Source organism: Atta colombica, unplaced genomic scaffold, assembly GCF_001594045.1.
Source record: "Atta colombica isolate Treedump-2 unplaced genomic scaffold, Acol1.0 scaffold38, whole genome shotgun sequence".
Classification (NCBI taxonomy): Eukaryota; Metazoa; Arthropoda; class Insecta; order Hymenoptera; family Formicidae; genus Atta; species Atta colombica.
Window position 1 is genome coordinate 1,950,931 of NW_017259490.1, and position 27,654 is coordinate 1,978,584.

Sequence of the window (27,654 nt, forward strand, 5' to 3'; positions counted from 1 at the left end):
TAAAAATTGGAAGAAAGATTGTGTGCTATAAATCAAATTCTCTCTAATCTAAACTTTGATCGCACGAACTTAGCAATCTTTTCAATCAGATATAATACTTTCCGCTTTTCATTGCCTGAGCTTGCACTTTTTTAATCACAATTAAAATGTATCTTTAGAATCTTAAAAAGTTTTGCAAATCATACTTGCATGTCCCGTCTGATTTATGCAAACTGAGAAACAGAGGATTTCGGTTCCTTCTTCACGAGAGCCGTCGACACAAAGCTCGACCCTGAGTAGCATGCCGTCGGAATAGCTGCGGACATCCGGGTTTCCAGGTACGACCTGCCTTCCTCCCGCCATCGTTACCCTCCCGCTCGTCGAGTAATTCATTGCCGGACTGATGGCGATCGCGTTATCGCAGTTTAATGCCCTCTCGTTTCGCATTAATGTTGAGTCGGCAAGTTGTGTGCGGCGCCGCTTGTGTGCACGTGAAACACCTCGTCCCTAGAAATTGTCGTCGATCATTATTCCGCGCGATCGCGTGCCATGGATTTCCCCATCCGAGGAATCGGTAATGAACGTTGGAAACATGGCGCGATAAATACGCTTCGCCGAACGCATTCCGATTTGCGATCCGCCACTGCGCTAGTTAATATACAGCCAGCTTGGTCAGGAAGAACGACACCGTACCACGCATTCAATCGCTCGCATTTGCAGCGAATGTTCGGTTGGTTTTCCTATTTAATTCTTCGCTTGGTTATTTCCCGATTTCTTCCGCATTATCAGTACGCTTTTATTGAACGAAGTGTTGCTCCACGAAATAAAAGCTAATTGAAAACTGCTGGAAAAGAGAGCCAAAGTGAATTTCTTTTTCAAAAAATCTTGAAAAATCACCGGATGTTCTTTTATCCATAAAGTTCTGACAAATAACGATCAATCAATATGACAAAATTTTCGACAAAATACGATGGATTTATGTAACAACGATAAATTTGTGAAGTCGATTTTTCATAAAAAAGATTTAACAATTATTTAAGAATTCTGATTCTTTCGAGATGAGATTTCTACAATTAATCGACTTTGCAGAAATATCATGAATTATCGGGGTTGTGTGTCAAGTATTATCCAACTAAATCCGCTCTTTTCTCTATTATTAATTCATCTCTATAATTCTCTTCCATTATTATAATTTGAGAACGGCAAGTATACGAAAGTTCGTCGTTGCCAATAGAACCGCGGACTTTTAACTCTTTCTCGTCTCCACCTTACGATGAGGTTTAATAAAGCGCGTCATTAATCACGAGGCGCGATAACGGGAAACGTGTGTTAACAGCGTAGCACTACCGAGAACAGGTCAATGGAACACTCAACCGGATTTCCGATCGGCGGACGGGCTTCCAGATTTAACCGCATGTTCTCCCAGTCCTCTTAGATAATTTATAGTTAACCTGATGGCGATCGCGTTATCGCAATTTAATGTCTCATCCCCGCATCGCCGTTATATTTCACTGATACCGCTTCTTTATTTTCTTTATTGCCATTTTTATTTGCTATACTGCAAAGAGCATAATCGTGACTTCTTTTTTAAGCAAACTCCAATTTATAATTAGGTGATTGAAAATGATTGAAAGAAAATGGTGCACTTCATGCAATATTCGTTCATAAGAATAAATTAAAACTTGAATAAATTAAAATATATCAGCGAGCAACAATAATCGCAAATAGTATAAATTATATAGTTCATACACGACAGTGTTTCAGGCACTCATATTTTTATTATCAAATATAATACTGAAATATTATTACACAAGTATCGAATTTTTGCTTTTATAATATTTTTTTATGAGATTTAATCAAATACATAAAATAAGAATACTTTATATGTCCAATAGTACGATAATATCGTGTTTGTTTGAAATTAATTCGTATCATATATTTTCTTCTGTATAATTCGCACCGCTTATAGCGGGAAAGCCCTTGGATCTTTAATAACGTTCTTCTGTCCCACTTGACGACATATCGATCGAAATTACAACGATATCCGACCATGTGTAGATTTTTGTTCTTTATTACGTTATAAAGGAAACGTTTTTAAAGAATAAAGAGCGGCAATGGAAACACGAGGTACAAAGAACTACGAGTCAACGATCAACGGCTGCTTAACAGTTCCCTTAGCGAGAAGAAATGATATCTCACTTTCATCTCAGAGACTGGTAATTTTCCTTGATTTTCCGCCAATTTAGGCGCCAGAGAAGACGGACTTCTTAATTTATACGATATAATAACGTAATCATTTACTGTCGAGATTAATATTATGGTAACGTAACATTACGCATCATTTGTAACATTAATGCAATGTGATAGATCATGCAATGACGCTAATTTGCGACAAATGAATGCCAACGTGAATTCAGAGAACATTTCACCGATGATATGAACGTTTGATTTCTATGTTTGACAATTTAATATTACAATACAATTGTTACATGCACAAATTGATAAAAATATTAAACAAGAATGCTAGTAAATAAGAAAAATTTATTTTTTTCAATAAATCTGAAATATATTTTATTTTAATTCTTAAATGCCTTTTCAATATGATATATTCGGCTTTTTTTTTCTGATACTTTTTTTGAAAGTTATAAATAATTGAAATGGATGGGTATATCGTACCGGTGTTCTCGTAGTGTGGCGTTTAAAAGTTAATAAAGCATTTATATATAAGCATTAATATTTCAATATTTAATATTAAAAATATTTTTTTAATTTACCAAAATCAATTTTTTTAGAATTATAAAAGAATTTATCACTTATCCCAACAGAAATTTTATTTTATAATAATTAACACTCATTAGGATATATCGTTCGTATGATGACAAATGAATATGTGTCGACTTTAGAAAAATTTTAGGAAGGATACGGTCGGTTTGCCGAGGATCGAACATTTTTCTTTCGATCGCATTCGTTGCTTTATGCTTCCACATTTTTCGAGATTATTCTTCCTGGAGATAACTCTTACCAGATTTTAGTATGCCATGCATATTCTGAGATTCGTTCAATATTTACGATCGCTGACTTGATAAATGACAAAACATCCAAAAACGTCTTAACGGCGATGTACGAGCATAAGAGGATCACATGTAATAAATGATAGATCCGATATCTCGCGATCACGTGTAATGTGAACTGAAGACGCGCTTCTTCCCTGCGTCTCGTTAGAAACGAAATATTTCTCGATAAATTTCGCTCATGTCCTATGTGACCGTAAATTCGAATAGTGCTTTGGTGCACATGTCACTTACATGCGTTAAAACGGAAACGACTACGAATTGTAGCTCTTTTTGGAATAGTTTTTTTATTAACAGAAAAAATGTACATAAGTGTTGAGAAACATTAGTGTTGAGCTCGTGACTTTTACATCGTGAAAATCTTGCTTCAGTTTGCTTTATCGACTAAAAAGTACACAGAAAAACTGGTTTTGCTGAAATAACTAAAAATTTAGCTAGATACAGATATAAAAATAATTTTGTTGAATCATTAAAATAATTATATAGAACATTAACATTCTAGTTTGAATGTTCTACATAATTATTTTGATAATTCAATAAAATTATTTTCATATCTGTATCTATAACTAAATTTTTTAGTGCTTGAATAAAATTGTTTATACCTTACAAAGTTTTTTATTGATTAACTATTCTTGAAATCAATTTTTGTTTACTACAAGATATTTTTTAAATAAGTTTACTTTTCTTGGAGATATGACTTTGATATATCTTCCAAAAAATTAAAACCGATTAAAAAATGATCATTGGAAGTAGTAAACATAACGATAACTTCTACTTGAGTGAAATTGTACTTCGTCGTCACGTAAATCTAAAAGCTATTAATCGATCGGAATATTTGAAGAAAGAAAACGAATTTTCGCGATCGAATCATACGAACTATGGAATAAGATTAATTAATTCCTCGATTATCCACCGAAGCTTAATTACTGCTGAGAAAATTGTTCCGGTTCCATGACGGAAATATAATCCACTTCTTACGGCCTAGACCTCGTTTTATTGTACCCGTTTTGCCTCAATTCGGAATAAAGTGATCCTTGATAATTATCGTCGGAACGATGAGATAGCAAAAAAGTGAAACCACCCGAGATCGATCGAGAGATAGGCACGGCAATTGGCGTAATTGAACTTAGCTATCGTGACGATTCTGCAGTTAATATGAGTCATCGGAAATATTCCCGAGTTATTCGCCGAAAGTGTAAGAGGCTTTATCTGATAAATTTATCGCTTGCAACATTTTATTTTTGCAATTATCAGAGAACGGCTACTAACATTTTTTTTACTATTAATTATCTGAATGGACCGACCATGCAAGTGATTCAATCCAGTGTCACGCGATCAGCATGTATATACATACGTCACGCTATATGTGTAGCAATGAGATCTAATCTCATTAAAACCATATCGTATCTTGGCATTAATAATCGAATGGCTTCTTCTGCGAAGTCATCTGCAATACGAAGATATGATTATCGGTGTTTAATTCAACTACTTATAAACATCCTTAGTGCTATTCGCAACGTTGCAACGAGACACTTTATTTATTAGAACATTCGACAAGAGATTACGCGCTTAATGCGTATCGTAATTCAAGTTAATTTCTAATATTACAACACGAGAAACCTAATGGAAAGATCATCGTAACGTAACTCAAATAAAAATGGGCCGGCTATGATTCATCCTGATTCGTAAATGATACTCGAAAATTCGCGCTCGTCCAGCCACAGAGGAGCTAAATGCATCCAAACCGCTTAGTCGCTTGTCGTCCTTTTATGAATCGTAAATTTTACAGAGATATTTCTAACTCTCTCTCTGAAATCCGACTGTTTTTCGATAAGGTTTCGTACGTATTCGTTAGAATTCTTGACAAATCGTACAATCTTTCAACGCGAATTACTGCTCCACACATATGTACGTTAATTAAATTCGTATTTCAAGAAGAATTTAGAAGCAAATCAAAAGAAGACAACTTTTAATCTTATAAGTAATATTTTACGAATATATGCATAAAATACACTAAAATACGATATCTTACAAGATATCGAATTTGACGATGACTCTTATTCTTCAGCATCTAAATGCAACAACTAAATTAAAGGATTTGCAAAATAACGTGTAAAAGAGTCTATTAGTAGCGAGGCTGCTAATGATAATTCGCAGCATGTAGTCGACGATAACAGCAACCGCGATAAATTGAATGTAAGAGTCTCGGAGATAATGGTCTCGTCTTTATTGAGGGTATCTTACAACTACGGCCGGCAGTGGAAAAGTAATGGTCTGCAGATACTACCCTTCCGAATAGTTGAAATATCGGCTTGTCAGAAATTCTGGAACTAGAATTGCATTCCACCGCTCCCTTTACCGGCTATCCTCCGTTTTCTCATAAGATTACTTAATTTATCTAAGTTGAAATTTATACCGCCTTATGCACTGCATCCACAGTTTATTATATAAATCTTATTAAAACTCGAATAATATCGTTTCCGTCGCATAAATCTGATTATGAAAAATAGAATATTTACATCGTTTTTGTCTCTAGCGAAACTTTCGTGCTAAAAATTTCATTGGGTTTGCTTGAAAACTTAAACTATAGCGAAAACATTTACGCTGCGGATAAATTAGTTGCAAAAAGATCTCGTCTCTCCTAGCAGAAGCGTAATTATTGAATTACACAAAATTACAAGATTACAAGAAATTGCCATCGGTAAAAAAACGCTTTGCGATAGCCAGGATATTAAAATTGGCATAACGAGCCAGTCATACACGCTCGTTAAGTGCGTATTTGTTCGTCGCACTAACGACATTAAAGTTCTTGCTCCGAAATAACCGCGCTCGTCATTAGACGGTGCATTTTTCGTCAATGAAAAGTTGCAACCTCGGTCTAGAATGTCGATGACGAGAAAAACTGAGAGTGACAAAGGAGTGGCAAAGGGAACGGCGGGTGAAAGAGGAAAAATGTGTCACAGGCAATCTGTACATAACGAAGCCGGCATTAAAGACCGGTACTACCGGTACTATTGAAACATTCGTACTTCTGTTCGTCCTGTTTGCACGCTCTATCGCGCTCTTTGAAGGTTCCATTTTACAGCTAACATTGATTGTTGCTTTTCATTACATTTATTTAATTACACTCGATCGAATCTCGACATAAAAAAAAGTTCGTCTATATAAATATCTAAACAAATAAGGGAGTTCCGAAAAATTTATTTTTCATTTTTTCTATCAGATTGGCAATATCATTAAGTTCCTATCATTAGATGCGTCTTTCGAGCAATATAAATTGCAATATGCATAATGATGAACCACTTGAGATAAAAGGAAGCATTTTCTTTTCTATTTTTTCTTTGAATTTCATTCTCTTTGAATAGAAATAATTCACCATTATACAATTTGGAGACTCATCTATACTGCATTAAAAGCGATTTCATTATTGAATGGAGGATTAAGGCTTTAAAAGAAGCCTCCAACTCCACCGGAAGGTAATCCTCACGCCAACGTAACATCGAATATACGGCGAATATAATCAGTAGTGAGTTTGTTAGACCCGTAAATATCGGTATCTTCATCGAACTGTGGGCAGCATTCTGCTATCTCGTAATGGATTCCAGAACGGACGTTACGCAAGTGTTGGGTCGTGTCGTTTGTACATACACTCCGAAAGGTATCTTCCTCTTTCACGAATCCGCCCGGTTACAATCCGCCTTCCCCCTCCCTTAATCTAAATACCGACATAGACTTAATTAAACGGCCACCCATTCTTGCATATAACTGATCGTTTCCTTAATCGGATCGTTTTTACTGTCTGCGGATGTAGGGCGACACAGAATATGCACGTAGACTGGGAATTGAGTTAGTCGCAACTCGAGGGACGCGTCTAATCCACGCGAAACGATATGCACGTCTCCTTCTCATCGTCCTGCATTTATTTCAGTAGACCTGAGGGAGACAGAAGACAGGAGTATAGTTCGCGTACTTGCAGTGTGGTACGCCTCATGTGACGTAAAATACGGATGCACCGTAGTACATTTGTTCCAAGTTACATCAGGAGTAAACTGTTATGATTGGCGGTACAACTCGAGACGACGGAACATACTTTATGCCGGTTTATTTTGCTTCGAGTCTTAGTGACAACTTTGATTAATTAACAGCTAGTTGACATCTTTAGTTGCTTCTTGAGAGAATATGAGAGGGTTGTACGACTGTATAAATATAGAAATGACATTTCAGCAGTTATGATTAATTAATGCTATTGAAACTTGAACTAACAACAAGGTTACTTGATAACTACTTAATTAATAATTAAAAATTAAATTAATTATATAATTTGAATAATACAATTAATAATATGGTATTTGTAATGAAAGAGTATTATTAAATATGGATATTGCTAAGTTTAATGAAATTTATACAGTTCATTATTATATTTATTACTATTACATTTATCATACTTTGTATTTAGTTCATATTTAATAGACGGTCATTCACTTTTAATAGACAATCGCAAAAGAATTTCACTGCAGTTTGCCTACCAAAGTTAAACCGTGACTCTTAGAATACGTGGAAGCACAGAAATTATCGCTCTTTGGCAGGTAGTTTCCAAAGTGCAACTCCTTTGTTAGCACTGTTATCTTAATTGTGGTAGTCGTATATGCACGGTGGAACAATGTACACACGTGGCATAGAATGACACAAGAAAATTGTCACTCCCAGATTCATCGAATCGTTCGTCCAATTTCGCAAGCGTTTAGCAAATGATCGAGGAATTCATTGAACGTGAATCCTGCAATTTCGAAGCGATTCCAACAATGGCCATTCTCTCTCTCTCTCTCTCTCTCTCTCTCTCTCTCTCTCTCTCTCTCTCTCTTTGGAAAGAGTGACACTATGTGACTCCAGACAATAACGCGGCGAACGTAAATTACCTCTTTGCAAGGTGGCGAGCGCAGGAGAAGCTTCAATTTGAATAGTGAGCAAAATGAACAATACGTACGATATGTCAACTGAATTAGGTCAATATCCGGTATATGATGGATCATTCCGAAGTCGTTTCACATTAATTTCTATATAAAAAATATTTGAATTGCGTAAATGAATCTCTTATGGAGCCATAAAACGAAACCGATTATATCATTCTATCAAACTTTATATTAACTCTGATTTTTTTATTTATTATATTTTATTGCATGTTAACAATATATCTTAATTATGCAATATAAATCCGATATAAAAAAAATATAAAAATATATAATTATATAAAACAATAGTTTATCTGAATTAAATAAATTTGAATGTCACACATTCAATAAAAAAAAAACGGCTTTGCAATATACTATTATTGTAAGATTCTTTTTTTTGATTGATTTATTTAGATCCAATGAGAAATTAAGGATAAGAATCAATCGTAATAAATAATCTCGCAACAGTTCTAAAAGCTTCTTTTTTCTCTGCTATTAATTAATTAATAACGTAGTTATTAATTTCGTGTAATAATTTCGTGAATAAACAGAGATTTAGATTTTGCATTCCGATAATCTACAAAACGAGAATTCTTTTGAATAAAACATCATCCTTCTCGATAGCAAATTTATTTTAGTATTATGTCGCTTCGAACTTCTAATGAATTGAATTCTGCATTGGTTTGCTGTGGTTATCGTGGCATTTTAATTGGCACTAAGTGGCACGCTCTGCTTTGTAACGCAGACATTTCAACTTTAAGCGGTAGCGCAATGCAAACAACACGTGGCATAGTTACATAAAATCAAAGTTTCCTAAAATCAAACAATCGCTCGTGTGATCATTGCAACTATTAGTGAATTTCGACATTGTGCATTGCCTGCAAATACGTGAGAAAAACGACATGAACTCGCGTGCGTGTAGTGCACGCGTGTTTACACACATTTCAGAAACACGTCCTCCGAGTGAGTGCCACGAAAATTATTATGACTGACAAGGCGTATCCTGCGAAAGCTGCTGCAGCAGTTGAAATATGCACGCAGTGCATACATAGTGTTGCACGGAATCACCGTGACAGAAAGTAATTGTTCCTACTGTAGCTCTGCTACCAGATATTAGGCCATACGTCACTCCGATGGAAGCGATGAATTATCCAACATCTTGTATGCAATTCCAAAAAATCAGAATTTTAATTAGACAAGATCTATTCTCTTTAGCGCTGCGCTTAATTACAATTCTATTTAATCGATACGTCTCATTATTTAATTGCACTTATTTTATTTTTTGTAATATTTTTTTCATAATAAATGTCTGTTAATTAAGAAACATAAATTTATTATGATTTATAGCAGCTAGAAATTAAATCATAAATTTTCAGCTTTTGTAAAATTTGTATTTAAGTGGCAATTTGCCCAATTTTTCAATTCGTGAAATGGCTGGATGAACCATGTGAAATAGATTAACAAAATATTCTCAGCGTGATAAGATACTCTGTCCAAAAGTTTAAATAATTTGTTTAAATAATTAAAAAAATGTTTAAATAATTTTCAGAGAGTACATTTCAAGTGACGCTACAGAAAAGCAGTCGCGGTCTCGGCCTGAGCGTTTCCGGTGGCGGCACTGCAGGACCCATCAGGGTGAAAAGACTTTTTCCTCAACAACCTGCTGCTCTTTCCAACAAACTTCAAACTGGCGATATACTACTGGTTGCCAACGGGAGGCCACTGACTGGTCTCACCAATTACGTGAGTAATCAACCAACTACAGTTGAAAATCAATGACAGACAGAAATGAATGAACGAATCCAACTATAAATGAATCGAATTAATAAATGAAAATTTACATCTTGCTGCGAACTACGTATAACGTTTTATAAATATCCTTTCACAAGTTTCGAGTCGAAGTTTACTCGGGAAAAAATTAAGAATATTTCATAAACTAATTGGTTAAAATGATAAATAAAAGATTAAAAGTTTAACGTAAAAACAAAGAAATATACCAGTTTCTAATTTTTTTCTAATATTGTATTATTGTACAAATGCAGATAGTTAAACACAATATCAAAAATATAATGGATAATATACATAAATATATCTATATTTTTTCTTGGATTTGAATTTAGATTTGTTATAATAAGTTAATTTTTATCAAATTTACATTTAACGGTGAATGCATAATTTTTCACTTCTCAACGACTGCGTAAAAATATTTGTTTATTTTGTTGATAACAGAGATAGCAATGTCTGTTTTCAAGGCGGAAGTAACGTCCTAAAACAATTGCTGATATTAGATAAATGCAGTAAAGCCCGCACACACACACACACACACACACACGCGCGCTTTTACATGCACTGAATACTCAGTAGTAACGATTCTCGACTGGCGGCCTCAGCCTTGCTCTCTTCTCGCGACTCTCGCGAAGATTTGCATTGAATTAGCATAATACAGCTACGCCCGCGAGCCCCAGCGAAAGGATAGACGTTATCTCACGTGTACTTGGCAGCTTGTCCCACGAGGGCAAAAGCAATATTGTCTTCTTCTGCCAGTATATACGCAATGCGTATGCACGCGTCGTAAACTCGCACGTTCTTGCAGTCTCGCACATTCTCCGCGAAACACGCAGTCTTAGCTGCGGAAGACGTTAAAACGTTGACTTTACCTTAACTCGATTGGTCTGTTTTATTACAGAATACCAATTGCGATCGCGTTCAACCGCAGTCGTTGAGAAATGAAAGATCATGCATTCACTGCTCGTTAAATGTAAATTTGATAAAAAATGAAAGAAAATTTATGTCAAACGAAGAAATATACAGGAAATATGATTTACTTTTTTCGGAATATAAACGTTGAAGAATTTTTACTTTTGTAATTTCTTTAACCGCATCGTCCATGAAGTAGAAAACATTCACGATAAAAGATCGAAAGAAAGATAAACAACTTCTGAAAGTTTCAAGAATTTTATTTGTAAAGAAATATTAGCATATAAAACCGTCAATGATATCCCGTTGTTATAGAAACTGCCAAAGTCCATTAATTTGATAATTTGTTTATTTGATAATTTTCTTTATTTTCAACATATCATACAAATATAAAATATATAATATCATATATTACAATATCAAAACTTGTTGATGTTTCCTATTTCTGGGAAAATCTGGAATTCTCAATTTCTTTTTTTATTTATATATATGTTGATAATCAGAAATTTTCATAGAATTTTATTGATACTCAGGAAAATTTTTGGAATTTTTAAATTCTATTTTTTTTTTAATTCTGTCTCTGTTTCTTTGGTCTTTTTTTTTTAATAATGCAAAATGTTGACAATTAAAAATAAAGTATGGTATATAAGCATACTGCATATCTGTGTATATTCATGTGTATAGTCTCGTGTGTGTCACGAATGTCTTTTTATAAAAAAAAAACAGGGTGACAGTAGAAGACAATACTCACAATCAACAGAGTAGAATTACTCTAGTGAGTCTTTTCATATATTATTCTATAGGTTTCACGACTTCTGCAGTTGTAGAAAACGATACATGTAGTCTTATGGAATCTCTGTCTTCTATCAATGTACAATATATAGTTTGTTTGCGTTGTTTATATTTCAATTTATTTCAAAATTGCATTTAAAAATTTTCTAATCTTATTTGAAATTTTTAACAAAAATATCGGTAAAAAATCTGTGAATTTGCAAGAAATTTTTTTACAAGATTTCAGTAAATATCCTGCAAAAGTTATTCTGGTTTGTATCATTACAATTATTTATATTATACATATTATTATATATTATATTACATTATATTATTTGTAATATATAATATATATATATATATATATATTATTTTACATATTTTCAACTTACTGTATATTTAATACAAAAATTTTAAAAATTGAAATAATTAGCAAAGCTAATATGACAACGGCGGTTTCGTTTAAATTTTGACTTAAAATAAGATAGATATATATTTGGGTGTTGAAAAGAGAGAAAGCGGAGATGCTGAGTGCAAAAAGCATCACGAACAGATCTCATATCAGCACTTTCCTAAATATAATATTTCTCGTACATTATCAAATTTTACTTCTCAAAACCAGTTTCGTTTCTGTTACAACCATCACAACACAGGCTGTTACCGCCAGTAGCTTTTCATGTCACCGGAAACTTCTACTACAACCCCTCTAAAGAAAATGACGTCGTCGTCGACGCCGGGACTTTGAGAGCATTATCTTTGTGTTATGGCAAACTCGTGCATAATCTTATTTCGATGCTACTTGTTGCAGGAGGCTCTCGAAGTTCTGCGTATGACGCCTAGCACGGTGGAGCTAGTAGTATGCCGACTTCCAGGAGATAGTAATGTTACGCCACCCGGTGCACCACCGCCACCCCCGGCAAGGAGAGAGCCGTCATCGTTACGTTTACTCAACCCCCTTCCGCCCCTGCAGATCGAGCCCTGCGGCGTAAGTAATATTCCACCTAAACTACACTTCATGAATACATTATACGTTTGTCGCACCATCGTTTCTGGAATGAATAAGAATAAATGGATAAAAAATATATCAGACGATTTAATAAAATCTACATGAAAGCATTTAATAATTCTATAGACAAAGATAAAATATCATTTTATACACAGAAACAGTTTAATATCACCGTAATAATTATCTTTATTCCTAAAGATAATTATTTTATGATTAATAATAATAGAGTTTAATTCAAGTGAATTTTATCAATATTATGGTCTGTGGACGTTATTTGGCGATAACGTAGGTATAAATGTAGATGTTAACAAAGAGATTAATTTTGAATATTATGTACAGGAATAGTACCCACATTTGATGAGAGAAATAATATTTATAATAAAATCTGTAATATATATACAAATAAATAATTATTCATAAGCGATGCGTTTCAGAGAGCCAATACATCCCTAGAGAAACATATAAATATAATAACATATAAATTTGAATAAATGAATAAATTGGTTTGCCTCCATTTTAAACTGCGATAAAAAATACTAATTAGATTATCTAAAATAGATTTTATTTATGAGGTTTAGTTTCTGAAACTTAACTTCATTATCGTAGCGCAATTCTCTTTCGAACATGTGATTAAGTAAAGCGATAAGTTCGAAATATACCTCGTATTATATATTAATTCCAATATTTGATTATCCCGAGGAAACTTTAATATCGATCCTTCAAGTAATACTCACAAACAATAGCGTACGTACATACATACGTACTATATTCGTTCTATAATTGTAAAGAGAGAAATGTAAAACGTGCAATCAGATATTCCGCACGTGCATTCCGATTCGATAAATATATATTTTTTTTTGAGCACACAGCTACAAAAATATAATTTTTTAGCATTTATGACGTTGTATTATTCTATTGAAAAACATATTGAAGTATCTGCAATGACATAAATCAGTAAAAAAAATGATGATCATATACCACAAAATCTTTTGAATTTTCTGCTACATAAAAAATTAATCGATAAAGAATTAATTTATTCTTCAATTAATATAATTATATAGAATTTAAGATGAGACAAACGACGAATGCAACTTCTATTTATAAGAATTTACAACAACGCAACGCAAAAAAAAGAAATTAATCAATAAAGAATTAATATGTTCTCCTATAATTAATATAATTAATATAGAGTTTAAGTTAAGACAGTGAATGCAACTTCCGTTTACAGGAGTTTGACATCGAGATGACAAAAGTCGGCGGTAGTCTTGGTTTCACTCTAAGGAAGGCAGACAGCAGTGCTCTGGGCCATTATGTGCGTGCACTAGTCCGAGAACCGGCGCTGAGCGACGGCAGAATTCGACCGGGTGATAAGATCGTCGCAGTTGACGATGCACCGCTGTCGCCGATGAGTCACGAAGAAGCGGTCCAGCTGCTACGGCAATGCGGACCGACAGTAAAGCTGCGGCTGTATCGCGATCTAGCGCAAACCCCCGTTTCGGCGCTCTCGCCTACTGAACCCGATCACCCTCTCCGTCCGCCACGAACAAGTTTGAGGTACATCTCAATCGCACAATTGGATCATTCGTCGTATCATACTTATACAGAATATGTGCTGCAATTGACAGTATTATATAATGAAAAAATGACGATTTTAGATTTTAAAAAATAAATCAAAAGTATAAATTGAATTGGAAACTGTTTAATTGAAAATTGGTGCAAAAACTTTAAAAAATTTATGCAAAAACTTTTTTATTATTATCAAAACTTACTTTGATCAAATATACTTCTTCGCTTATTTATTATTTGTAATAAATTGAATTCTTCTCGCACGAGATTCTGTTCTGAAAAACATTAATTTTGTAAATTATAGGAAATTACTAACGAATAATTGCATTTGCAAAATGGTGCAGTCTAAGATTTAAAAATTAAAATATTTGATTATTTGAAATAAAAAGAGCTATTAAAACAATTATTATTGGTAATTAATATTGGTTATTAGTATTACAATTATTAATATTGGAGTAAGATGTGCGATGAAAAGAAAATCGATAAAGAATATTATCAGTAGGACAAAATATATAGTAATAATTTCAGATATTGTAAATATTAAGAAAAACTTACAGAGATCTCAATTTTGTTGCTATTCTTTTTCTGTTTGATTTTGTATATCTATTGACCTATAAAAGAATATTTGATAGTAAATCTGATTTCAATTCTATCTATCGTGGATATTCCTTTATGCTTTCATATTATATGTGCTTTCATATTATATGTGCAATCCGTTTCTTCAGTAACTAAATCGCATATAAAATCAATTTATATTCTTTCATGTAACAGAAAATATCACTTGATAAAAGATCGCAGATGTTTGCATTTTATTATAAATCGCTTGCTAACATGATCATTTCCAGCTAAAATACGGATCGTATAATCTTCTATATTAATGAATCGTAGCTTATCATATTCCATGTTATTTTCCAATAGACAAGAAGCTGTGGATATGCTGTGTGACTTAGCAGTCCGGAAACTGTCACCTGGTGCATCGAGTGGATCTAGTAGCTGCAAGCAACAATCACCTGGTGCGTCATGCAATTCGCCCCGAAGACTACGTCGACTTGCTACGCGTACTCCCACTGCCGAAACCGATCGAGGTAAATAATTAATTAACAATACAGGCAAAAAGAGTTACAAGCAAATTAATAAAGCTAAGAAAATATATATAGGATGCTTAAGTTAAAAAATAATTAAAAGCCATCAATGAGATAATGAGAATATTTCGATAATCGATTCTGTATCAATTTTTCCGAATATTCCAGAAACGAGAATATAATCTGTAAAATATATTCTCTTCGGAAATTCTCTACGGAAGGATTAGTGAATATCAGTTGTTACTCCAGAAGTTTCCAGTTACGTTAAAATGACTATAGAACATTTAGCACCGAGCTGTCTCTCGGAATTATCTCGAATCGCGAGGGATTGGGGTAATCCTCGATGATAGGACCCATAGCTAGTTTCTTCGTGATAAAATCTCTTCACGACAAGTGTTCTCCATGCCGCAGAAATTCCCGAGAGCAAGTTGCACGACGTGCAAACGACGTCGTCGACGGCCAGCCAAGCGGAGACCACGTCAGACTCGGACCAGTGCTCCGTCAGGACGCAAATCACCAATTCGCAGGCGAACACACCTGCGACTGACATAATCGATCCACCGCCGCTCTACGACATCTACTGCGACGTCGACGACGAGTCGAAGACAACGTCGAACAATGCAGCAGCCAGACCTCGCTTTCTCGATTTATCAGCGCCGCAAGGTAAACCGCATTTCCAGTTTTGCAGCGTTGATTCTGACGGCGAATATCCAGGGGACGGCGACGTGATCCTGGCCGAGGCGGAGTGTGGTCGATTAGCTGAGCCGAGCTACAACGATGACAGAAGCGTGACAATACTGTCGAGCGACGAGCACGACAACGATCTGCCGTCCGAGCCGGCCTCAATGCCACCGGTGCTCTCATCCACTAGTAGCACCAGCACCGCCGCCTTCAGCTACAAGAATCCGGCTTACCAGAGCGCCAATCCAGCTTGCGGCAGCGCCGGCAGCGATCCGGCTGGAACCAAGAGCAAGGCTACATACTCGAGCGATCAGGACATTCCGGGTAATTATTTCATACTGTTCTTGTTTCATTGCTTGTTTCTATCCCAAGAGGTTAATAGATTAATGGAATCAAATCTTGATTGATTAATGGTGTATCTTGTTGACTCGTTTGCTTACATTCAGTAAGTTCTGAATCAACCATCTTATAGCATCTTAGTACGATCTTTATGTAATGCTTATACAAAATCTTAGTTGAATTCGCAATATTTAATTAATACGATTACTTGAGGTAAATTAGTATTTAATTTTTAATTAAATTATATATTTATAATTAAATTATAATTTATAAACTTATAAACATAAATTATAATTTAAAAATAAACTCTTCAATGTTAGATAAATTCATAAATAATAAATGTAAAAATCCTCAAATAATCATATTAATTATACGAACTTAACTAAGATTTGTATAAATAAACAAAGATTAAACAAAGATCACTAGTGCTAAGATGGTTGATTCACATACTGAACATAAGAAGCAAGCGATTCCACAAGTTTATAAATAGATATACCTCACTGTGTATTAGCTTATATAATACATTTTTATTAATTCAAAATAATTAATACAAAATGAACTTTGTAATTATCGCTGAAATCAATTCTAATCGCGCGAATATATGCTGTGTCTTTACTTAACCTACTACTATCATTGAAACCAAATCAGCGCGTTAGAGAGAAAGACCGATAAGATAATGATCACATCGTTGCGAGAGTAATAACGAAACATTCGCGAGTGTCAATTGACGTTACTTCTAACTCGATAAATTTGGTTTTTGTCGCACGCAGGAAAGGTTTTGGGAACGGACGATCCGGGCGGCAGCAAGGGATTGTTGAAGTGGAAGGGCGTGATGTTCGCTCCAAACGATGAGGTAGATCAAGATGCCGAACACGATCAAGAAGAGGCCGAAAGAGACACCCCGGTCGCTCCCATTGAAGACGTTGAACAAGGCAGTGAGGTTAGTCTCCCGACTTCACATTTTTATAATGAAGCTTTATTCCATTCAAATTAGATTTTTATTAATACCAATTAAAAGCAATGTTATGATTCACTATTGAAAAAAATCACGTCACAAAGTTACATAACAATATCATATATTTAAAACAAATAAATCACATAACAGTTTGTTCCAAATCACATAATTATTAAAATACATAATTTGAAAAATCACATGATATTAAAAATAATTTCATGTATTACATATATGATTTTATAACTATATCGAATTTTAAATAATTAAATGATACAAATAGAAGAAAAAGACTATCATTGTGACTTTTCAAATTACATGATTTTTTTACATACTGATTTGGAACAATCCGTTTATGATTTACATTATATGATTTTAATTATATGATTTCTTTATATATGTAACTTTGTTGTAACATGATTTTTTTCAATAGGGTTTCATACTGAACAATATGAATAAATGTAATATAACACGTACAGTGTTACACACATTTCTTCTTCTTCTTTTTCTCTGTTATTATATGACCTCGCCGATTTCGTCGATGGCGATCTGATCAAGTTACAATGATAAATGTGAAATTACAATATTAATATTATGTTACTTTTATTTGGTGTTTACTGGATTATAATCTAATGAGATGCGCTAATTTTACGATAAAACGATGTCCTAACGACGATTTTGTCGAAACTCAATTAATTTTATATCTAATAAATGCTTTATTGTTTTATTAATTTTAATGTTGAAATGTGTTATTGAGAACGCGCGAAAGAATGTCGCGTCGCAATGTTGCGCAATCTGCTCTCGTTGCAGGTGTTCATGGTGGAACTGACGCGTGGGTGGAACAGCCGACTGGGCTTTAGCTTGCAGCCGGAAGGAAATCATACAGTGATATCGGTCGTGCATCGCGACAGTGTCGCGGCCAAGGATGGCAGGCTTAAACAAGGCGACGTGTTACTGATGGTGAATCTTGCACATCAAGTTTTTTTTCAGGACGTCCTTTGGATCAAGTCTACACAGCACATTTTATCCAAAGGATGTCCTGAAAAAAAAACTTCTTAGACCAGTTCTTAGACAGACTTAGAATGTCTGTAAGATATATAGATTACCTTTGAAAATCTGCGCTGCATGAACACGACACTCCCTTTACTTTTCCCAATTTCCTTTATAGAATGTATTTCACGAAATCATTATTGAACATATAAATATTTTGGCGAGAGAAAGAGAGAGAGAGAGAGAGAGAGAGAGAGAGAGAGAGAGAGAGAGAAAGAGAGAGAAATAATTATTAATAACTGATAATTTAAAACCTTGATTATAAAAAGACAACATTTATATTTTCAATAAACAATATTATAAATATAAATAATTTTAAATAGAGAATGAAGAGATTAATATAGAAAAGATTCCTTTGAGGCTTTTATTTTAAAATTAAAATCTCTTTTCAGGTTAATGAAGAGAGTGTGGAACATATGTCAACAGCTGATATAATAGATCTATTGCGCAAGATACGCGGCTCGATAGGCATCACGGTGATGAGAAAAGCGAAACGGAGTAATGTAACGTGACACTAATCCAATGCATGATCAAAATAGAAAAACCGAAAAAAAGACGATCTGATCGAGAGTGTTCCTTATCAGTAATGGCGAGTTTGATTTAGACAAAAATCCAGCGTAAAGAAAGTTTATGTTGAAAAAAGGTGCTGATTTTTCTCTAAAGTTTATTAAACTTTGGATAATGAGGTGGTAGAAATAAGTAGAAAAGCACCGGAATTATTGCAAATTATAAATAGAAATTATAAAAGAAGAAAGTACAATTAGAGGTATTATGAATTGGCGAATCTTCAACATCAGAAGAAAGAATAAATCCGTCACTATCAACGACGAAGATCATCCATGGAGTGATATCTTTACAAAATAATCTCGCTGTGAAAGACAGCGCAGACGCTTCTGATTGCAAAAAGGAGTCGTCTTCGATCGATTACAAAAGACTGCCGTCGAAAAATATTCGCAGATGCCATCCAGATATCCCTGACGAATGTCCGGAGATAGTTACTTGTTCTTGCGAGAATCTTTGAAAGGAAACTAAACGTCAGAGATATAAGATTAAAATGCCCTGGGCAAATTAAAATGCCCGTTGCACTAAATTCTCGATTTCGTGCGCGAATTAATCAATCTCGTAACGTTTTCAATATTATTTACTATTGCACTGGAATAACTACAGTAATTATAATACAATTCATCTCAAAAGAACGTTCAACACGCCGTGATAGATTGCGCATTAATTGTAGGATAATCGGAATGCCGTCCCACAAGTTCGAATCTCTTCGATCTCCAATTATCGGCACCTGTCAATATTCCTGATCATTTATGATAATATTAACGAAAAGTGGCACCCTCTTATGATTAATGCGTATTCCTCCAATGAATTCGAGAATCAAAAAGGATCAATCAAAATACGACTAGAGAGAAATGATATTGCAAAACGAAATGTAATCAGTCGAACCACAAATTATCAATCGAGAGAAACGATTTAAAGCTTTTTTATGAAACTGCGATATACATATGTTGTACTATAGCTGTAAAAAGATATTCTTTTAAATGTTCATGAGCATGGACAGAAAAACTCATTTGAAGCTTATGATATGTATCTTGCTACATATCTTTGTAAATCATGCTTATTCCATCAATGCTTTAAGAAAAAAAGAAATACAGAATTTTACGGATAAAAAATTAAATAGTGGAAATATCTATAAATGAATTTGACGGTAATAATATAATGTACAGATAGATTTTTATACTGTTATTTTATGATTTAATAAATTATTTTATATTAATTTGATTGCGTTCCGTTTTATGCGCTGACTCCTAATAGTTCTTGTTATTGATAATAATATTGGTAATAATATATTCTTTTTATTTTTTTTTCCCTGATATATTTAAAATAATTCAACATTAAACTAAAATTAAAATTAAATTTCGATATTTTTTCGAAGGCATGGAAATTTTTTCAAGTCCTTCAAAAATAGAGCTGCGCCATGTGCAGGATTTATTGTGTAAATACTATATTTTTATCCGACAACTTTATTGAAAAAATTTGACATCTATTATCGTGAATTCACATAAACAAAAAATAATAATTGTAACATGAAAATTTATTCCGTGTCGTATTCACGCACGTGAAATAAATTCATTCATGTGAAACAGCTAATTTACATTTCAGTTTCAATTTCGTTCATTCATGATTAAATGAAAATTTACAATAATCAATATTCATAATTAAAGCGTGTGATAAAAAAAGCTCGGCAGAGTTTCCTTATTCAAGTGGAAAAGATAATCTATTTTCAGGATTTTCCCTTTAATTAATCAAATAAATTTATAAATAAAATAATAAATTTAACTGAAGTTAAAAATAAATAGTAAAAGAAAATTGGCCTTTTCCGCGGCGAAGATAATCTATTCGTCGTACTAACTTCTTTGAGGGTACTATCTCTGGTTTCTTAGCGAATCAAAAGACAATCTATAGTAAGCGCCAAGAATGAATGAGTCGTGAATGAGTTGCTAATGAATCTAACGATAAATGAATTGTGACTATTGCTTATAAGATGTCTCACGCATCTAATATGTCGATCTTTCCCGGAAAAATCGGCAGATAACTACGCACGGAATAAAAGTTAGAGTCGCTTATAGCGTGTATAATACTTGAGGGATGTATCAACGTTCGAGTAACTACCTCGCGTGATGCCATACTACAGTGGAACAGAAACTATTAACTGCGTGAACTTGTTTAAAGAAAGAGCTATTTTATGCCCGAAAACATGTATTTCCTAATCTTACACATGTATATCCTTAATCATGTTATGTCAGAAGATCATAAGAGAGATAATTGACCATTCTGTTAAAATTTTGTTAAACAGTTAATGAAATATTAGAAATATACGAGAGTTAAAGGCAGAAGCTTGTTAAAATACATAGAAACTATTTAAATTATTACATCAATGACGTTGCGCTTCCCGAGCCGTAGACAAATTTTCGTTCCTGATAATGACGCACCTCGCATACAAGCGAGGAAAGAAGTGTCGGCATAATATAAATAAAGATTAACGGTCTGTAACAGTGCAATAACGTTAAGTAAGAATTAGAATGAGAACAATATGTAATGAATGTGATAGTCGTTCCGTTTAGAATTTTAGAACGTTAGTGCTGTAAATCTACGAACTAAACGAGTTATTGTGCGAATTGCACAGATATGTACATAAAGTTAATTGTACAATTGTATAAATCGATACCAAAGTTGTATTAATATCAAAGTTGTGTAATATTAAAGACGAATATTTTACTGTATAACCAATTGTTAGACACGGGCAGCTATATTTTGACATTACGTTAAGCTTAATTAAATTATTATTGTAGTATCTATGAATATACATTCGAGATATACAAGTTTTATCGAAATTTGCGCCAATCGTTCTACCGTTTAGGCTCCCTTTCCTGTTTGGTATAGTATAATATACACATATATATTCAATAAAATTTAATTGTTTCTTTGATAAAGATTTTGGTTCCTTTCCTATCAAGAACATTAAAACTTCCTATCAAGAACATAACAAGGTATTATAAAATGGAGAAATATTATAAATATATTGAATTCTCACACATCTTTTATTCCATTTTATTACATTTTTTATCAATTAAACTGTAATTAATACAAAAAGAAATATTTATATAATCAAGATTATCCAAAATATATTATAATATTTAAAAAAGTAGATGACAATAATCTTGAAATTCTCTTTTCTTTTCTCAGAAAAAGTCGATTAACAATATATTGCTATATATAATTATAAAATATGTTACAGTATAAAAAAAGATAAAAAAAGATAATTTGAGGTTTATTTTATTAAATTCGTATTTATTCTCTGTTATGTTTTAAAAATAAATATACATTTGTTTTATATCAAAAGCATTACAAGTAAAAAAATATACATCAATTGAATATGTATCTACAAAAGATTATTTAATCTAATTTTTTTATTTTGATATTTTATAATGCTAACAAGATATATAAAAATTTATTTCTATGATTTAATTATTTTAATTCTATGATTTAATTTATGTTATTAATTATTTTATATCAATTTTTAATTATTTTATTTCTCAATCTAACAGATTTTCTCTAACAGATTTTATTTCTCAATCTAACAGATTTTCTCACAAAATTGCGTACATTATTCGTACGAATTACCTGCGATTCTTCCTTTTCATTTTGTGATTTTTCTTCATCCCGCGCAGTTTTGTCGAAATTTTCGTTATTAAATCCTTTAGCCTCACTAAGTCCAAACCGAAGAGACTTTTTAACATTCATTGTTCTATCTGCAATTTTTTCCTCATCGCTTAATGCGAATGCCATTTCACGTTCTCGTTTTCTAGGAGTCCAAGTTGTTAGGTCTTTGTCCAATGCTTTCATGTTTTCTTTTTCAGATTTCATCCCGATAGCATACTTTTCTACCGCTTCATTTAATTGCTCGAGGTTTGATTTTTCTATAAAAATAAAAACTCTTTCATAAAGATTTCAATAATTCTAATACAGAGGAACAACTATAAAAAGAAAAATAACTTTTATTTAGACTTGTTTATATATTAGGAATTTTTTTACCATAATTATCCTTAACATCAATATTGTTATCGTCTTCTATAATTGAATCTACATTTTCGTTGCGTAATTCTTTCTGCCATCTATCTCTGAGTTCGGAATGTGCAACATGTTTGTTTGGTGTATATTTTGTGGCACTTCTATTTCTGTTAGCTAATCTTGTTTGTTCTTCATTCTTTGTTTCCATATTAACAAGTTCAGAAATTGATTTTATAGTATCAATATCTATTTCATTCTTCAAAACATCACATTGTCTTGAATGATTATTAGAAATTATTTCTTCATGTATTAAAATATTTTCGGAAGATAATTCCTCGGGTTTTTTATTTTCCATTTTTATAGTACGATTAAATAAATCCGGGTTGATTGTATTTGAACGGTTTGAAATATCATGATTGAAAGCACATTGATTAGCGGAATCATCAGATGAAGTATCTAGTTCAACAGTTAGAAAATCCATAGGACATTTGCTAGATTGCAAGAGATAAGACGTGTTTGAATTCGAATCTTCGATACAATTAGTAGAATTTAGCAACAGAAAATCACTTGTTTGATCATTTTTTAAAGTTGAATTATTTTCTGCAACACAATCATTAAGTAAAATATCAGAATTTTCTTCGTTTAATATGCGTCTAACAGAAATTTTTTGTGGATCATTGTCATGTTTTAGTTTTACAATTAATTTGTCAAAACTTTCCTTGTTTGTTGTCACTAAAAATAAGAAAAAAGAAAAATTGAGAGTTTATAACATTTATATTCCAACAATCTGCAAGTAATTTGCAGAGAATACTTACAATACTGTTTTCTCTTTTGTTCTACAATATTATCTTCAGTGTTTCTAGTGACATTTGAAAAAATACTCTGAAAAAATGTAATATAATTAAAATCTAGAAAAATTCTAAATCAAATGTTAAGAACTCTGATATATGTAATCTTGTATTTACATTTGATTTTTGTATTTTCTTCTCCAAATCCTCTTCTTCTTCACATTGCTTAATTAATTCTGGTATAGGTCTTGGATATGTCTTATCACATTCTGCATTATAAAGAACTGTATATTTCTGTAGTCTATTTGTTAATGCTTTTCTATCTCCTTGAGATGATAAGCCTAATTCTTTCAGTCTTTTTCGTATAACGTTATCTTTCATTAAACTATACACTAACTTTGGCAAAGGTTTACGTTTCGGTTCGCTTCTGGAAATAAGCAAGTATTTCTATATATAATAAGCAAGAAGATTTAAAAAACTATTAAAACATTCTAGATGCTAGTAATTTTCTTTAAAAACTTGAGAAAATAATACAAGAGAATGCTTACTTTTTAGGTTCCATCTTTGTATTTTCCCTCCTTAAACAATCATCTAAATGTTTATTTATATTATTTTGAGGCACTTCCACTTTGCACACTGGACAGCTAACTAACTGATGATTTTCTTCCTTTTGAAAACTCTTTCTACTCTTTGGAGTAAACATTGAAGGAATCCTAGAATCTGCACTAGTGCTAGGAGTAGACATATCTTGTTGATTATTCTTTTGTCTACGAGGTGTGGTATTACCAGCTATGAGCATTGAATTATCCAAATGATGGTGTGATACATTGAGCATGTCTTGTTCCTCCTTATACTCAAAATTATTTGTCGAACACTCAACTTCAGAATTTTCATTCTTTACAGTAATTAGTTTTTCATGATAAACTTTCTTGTCACGTTTTTCTTTAAAATTTAAATATTGAATGATAATCTCATCCACGAGTTTGTTCTTCCTTAAATCTTTCTCAAAGATTTCCTCAAAACAAATTGGACATTGAGTCTTATGATGCAGATACTTCCTAATACACAACGAACAATCTAAAAATATAAGACGCAGAATGTACATGTGTAAAAAGTAATAAAATTTCTTTATAGAAATACTCACAACTATGGGAGCAAGAGGTTATTACACTAGTGTCCATATAATCATAGCATATCCCACATTGCAATAATGCATCAATACGCTGCAATGACAAAAAAAAATTGAAATACTGTTCATTTTATATCCTCTATCATCCTTTCATTAACTAATATCACTTTTTTCATACCTTTAACTCAACGTATTCTGTCGACCACATTGTTAATCGCGAGTTTTGAGATTAAAATAAATAATTCAATATTATTGAATACCATCACTTTTACAATCCAAACCGTGATTATCATTAATAGACTCATATGGATCTATAGTACAGCTACAAAGATTCATTTTGACTCATTTGAACGGATCCTCCTCCTGCCTACTCCACGGATGTATTCTCTTTTATCTGATAACACATGGCAGATGGCAGTTATGGCACTAAATATGGATGGCAGTGATGGAATTTTGAAACCGAACTCCGGAGGGTCCAGGGGGTCCGAACACGTCAGCGTTTTTCCCAATTGATTCTTGCACAATTATTATGAAATTAATAAAAATGTTATGGCCAGTAATGACCGCAGCCTGTACTGACATTGAAATATGGCCGCAGCACAAACTTTTGCATAAACGTATAACGCAGGGCATAAGAGAATCAACCAATCAGAATCTTTCCTTTCCTTCTCAGGGAAAAGAGGAACTTTGATTGGATGCATTCAGAACGATAACCTTTAGTCTTGATCACAGTTCTTCTTGATTGCATTTTTGCTGGGCGATTGTGATCAACATTTCGAATTGAATTTACTCTTGTCAAAATAATTTCTGAATAAATAATGGGCATCGTGCGGTTAGTACATTCACTCAGGAATAGAAAGGACATGCTGTCACGGTATTCACATGATGCACTGTTCCACGAGTTGAAATCGAATCACAACTAGAGGTTATACTTCACAGGTTCGTCATCAAGTCCACCCTTGTAGGCGGTGTCGTTTATTATAGTGTTCATCAAGGTCTGTGGTCCAAATCTGAGGACAGCGTGCAGTTATATGGGAGGATCTATAATAATATCGCACCTTACGTTAAGGACAATATCCCTAAGGAAGTCATCAATGAAGTGAGCTCTATTGCAATTGACAAATTCATTTAACATTCTTAGATCCTTCATTTAACATTCATTCATTTAACGCTGATACGCTATAAACATCAGTTTATCCTTACTATCTAGCAAATATTAAATAAATATTAAGCAAATATTAAATTAAAGACAAGTGATGTTTATAAGCATGTTGTAAGCACAAAACGAAACTCAAGCCTAATTTTTCATTATCTGATTAACTTGTGGTTAAACTTTATGATAAACTTTACCTCATGTTTCAATCAATGGGTTTCACATGACATCATAGATGAAGTCTCTTGATCATAGATAAAATTTTATTATTATGATCTTATAATAAATGATCGATTTTTTTATATTAGAACTTGAACAGTTATATTTGTGACAATATTATCAGCTTTCTGTTTCGCATTATAAATTTTTTGTTGCAACATTTTTATTAGATTCATATAAAAAAAGGAGATATTAAATTGTATAGCTACCACCGTTGCCAAGTACCAGTGACCTCTCCAATTCTCTCAAATCGTCATGGAATAAGGGAGTCATAGCAAGCATGAAATTTCTATCTGAGACTCCAACTCATGTGACTACCGGTGTACAGAAGATTTCAGAAATTATACGGGGTTATATAGAACAACAAAGCGTATCTGAGAAAAGTCAATAGCGTTTTCTAATCCTATATTGTGGATTTTAGGAAAATATGACATTATTGAGTATCATTGAGCTGTTAGCTAACTGCTATGTTAATTTATATATCTATATAGTATACACTATTAACGGCTCTTTATTGAGTTTTTCTTATTAATTTATTATATGTTCAATAAAAATTTTATTGTGATTAAATCAATTTTTTGCATTAATGATTAAATACATGTATCGACAAACAGTCAATATTTATTATTAAATATTAATTCGACAACATTAATCAACAATAAGTCAGTGATTTCGAGTTATTCATAAATTAGTTTATAATGTAATATCATTTCAACACATGGAAATAATTAAGACATCCATGATTTATGTACATATATGAATGTTTATTCGTTCTCAAATGTTATACAAACTGTCGCCAACTATGGATCTCGCTCGACATTTACACTTAAATAACATTAACGTAAGTTAACATAATAATTTATGTTAACTTACGTTAATTTATGTTAACTTATGTTAACAAAATTCCATTCTCTGAAATTCAAAGTGATGCTGATACATTTGATTTCCAAGCTATAATCAGATGGATACAAAAAGAAAAATAAAAATTCTAAGAAAGTTGAGAATGTGCAACTAAATACGAATTCCATTATGAGTCACAGTACATACTGGTCCCCAAAATAGTGATAGTATTATGTAACTGTGTTACAACAATACTTAATTGTAATGCAGTCATAGCAAATATGTCGTGTCTAGTATAAAAATAAAAGGAAAGATAAGATAAAATAAAAAATAAAGATAATAAGATAAAGATAAAACGTGCGATAACGAGTCGAAGATATATTCGCAAAAGCTCGTATATGCAATCTTAAATGCCGATACAAGGAATCTCGTGGCGTCAAAAATAAACTTTCTTTTGTTTTTTAACAACAATATAGTAATATAATATCTCTCGTGAAGTCATCTAATATTTCAACGCGTACAAGAAATTGAGCTTCCTTGATCCTTCAATCGATTAGTTGCAGGCCCTGCCTGTTCTTTATCCTAAGAAATGGATCCAACTCTGTAACTCTTAATTTTTTGCAAATTTTTCCTTACTTAATTTTTTTTTTAATTTACAATTTCTTTGTATCTCGTTAGAAAAAGGATTATGATCAATCATCAACTAAAGGATCAAAAATCGTTACGCTGCCGCGCGAAGTTCAAACTCTTTAATTTTAATTCTTTTAAAAACTTGTTTAAGTACGCTTATATAACATACCTATCTCC

At 32.7% G+C, this 27,654-nt stretch overlaps 3 protein-coding genes across 5 annotated transcripts in view; 2 read left to right on the forward strand and 1 right to left on the reverse strand.

Annotated features, from left to right (window-relative positions):
• Positions 1-19,743, forward strand: part of LOC108690998 — a 115,647-nt gene extending 95,904 nt beyond the window's left edge. Inside the window, exons 5-13 of one of the 2 annotated variants that reach the window (XM_018198592.1) lie at positions 9,549-9,742; positions 12,276-12,452; positions 13,702-14,027; positions 14,958-15,124; positions 15,533-15,784; positions 15,836-16,126; positions 16,912-17,081; positions 17,904-18,053; positions 18,536-19,743. In XM_018198592.1, the coding sequence (XP_018054081.1) occupies positions 9,549-9,742; positions 12,276-12,452; positions 13,702-14,027; positions 14,958-15,124; positions 15,533-15,784; positions 15,836-16,126; positions 16,912-17,081; positions 17,904-18,053; positions 18,536-18,655 (1,847 nt within the window). In that variant the 3' untranslated portion in view covers positions 18,656-19,743. Of the gene's footprint in view, positions 1-9,548; positions 9,743-12,275; positions 12,453-13,701; positions 14,028-14,957; positions 15,125-15,532; positions 16,127-16,911; positions 17,082-17,903; positions 18,054-18,535 lie in introns of both variants that reach the window. The other variant, XM_018198591.1, reaches the window with a different exon arrangement.
• Positions 19,744-20,534: 791 nt separating this feature from the next.
• LOC108690999 (E3 ubiquitin-protein ligase RAD18-like) lies at positions 20,535-25,074 on the reverse strand. The gene is made up of 8 exons (XM_018198593.1): positions 24,814-25,074; positions 24,651-24,729; positions 24,055-24,583; positions 23,684-23,933; positions 23,534-23,600; positions 22,743-23,450; positions 22,332-22,627; positions 20,535-21,194 (listed from the first exon to the last, which is right to left on the reverse strand). The coding sequence occupies exons 1-8, from the start codon at positions 24,841-24,843 to the stop codon at positions 21,069-21,071; spliced, it is 2,085 nt and encodes a 694-aa protein (XP_018054082.1). The 5' UTR covers positions 24,844-25,074; the 3' UTR covers positions 20,535-21,068.
• Positions 25,075-25,364: 290 nt separating this feature from the next.
• On the forward strand, positions 25,365-26,413 carry LOC108691000 (MICOS complex subunit MIC13-like). Of its 2 annotated transcripts, none has more exons than XM_018198595.1 (3): positions 25,365-25,467; positions 25,575-25,734; positions 26,213-26,413. In XM_018198595.1, the coding sequence occupies exons 1-3, from the start codon at positions 25,454-25,456 to the stop codon at positions 26,396-26,398; spliced, it is 360 nt and encodes a 119-aa protein (XP_018054084.1). In that variant the 5' UTR covers positions 25,365-25,453; the 3' UTR covers positions 26,399-26,413. The 2 variants fall into 2 exon arrangements, with proteins under 2 accessions (XP_018054084.1, XP_018054083.1); XM_018198594.1 differs by having other exon boundaries at positions 25,365-25,509; positions 26,213-26,398.
• The last annotated feature ends 1,241 nt before the right edge of the window (positions 26,414-27,654 follow it).

Excerpts from the sequence above, each read along its gene's own strand:
- LOC108690999 (XM_018198593.1), bottom strand. The coding sequence starts at position 24,843 with ATGTGGTCGACAGAATACGTTGAGTTAAAG. Across the intron at positions 23,934-24,054 it reads ACAAAGATGGAACCTAAAAA|AAGCGAACCGAAACGTAAAC; the intron begins GTAAGCATTCTC and ends GCTTATTTCCAG. Across the intron at positions 23,601-23,683 it reads AGAAAATACAAAAATCAAAT|AGTATTTTTTCAAATGTCAC; the intron begins GTAAATACAAGA and ends ACATTTTTTCAG.
- LOC108691000 (XM_018198594.1), top strand. The coding sequence starts at position 25,454 with ATGGGCATCGTGCGGTTAGTACATTCACTCAGGAATAGAAAGGACATG. Across the intron at positions 25,510-25,574 it reads AGAAAGGACATGCTGTCACG|GTTCGTCATCAAGTCCACCC; the intron begins GTATTCACATGA and ends TATACTTCACAG. Across the intron at positions 25,735-26,212 it reads CTAAGGAAGTCATCAATGAA|CTACCACCGTTGCCAAGTAC; the intron begins GTGAGCTCTATT and ends TAAATTGTATAG.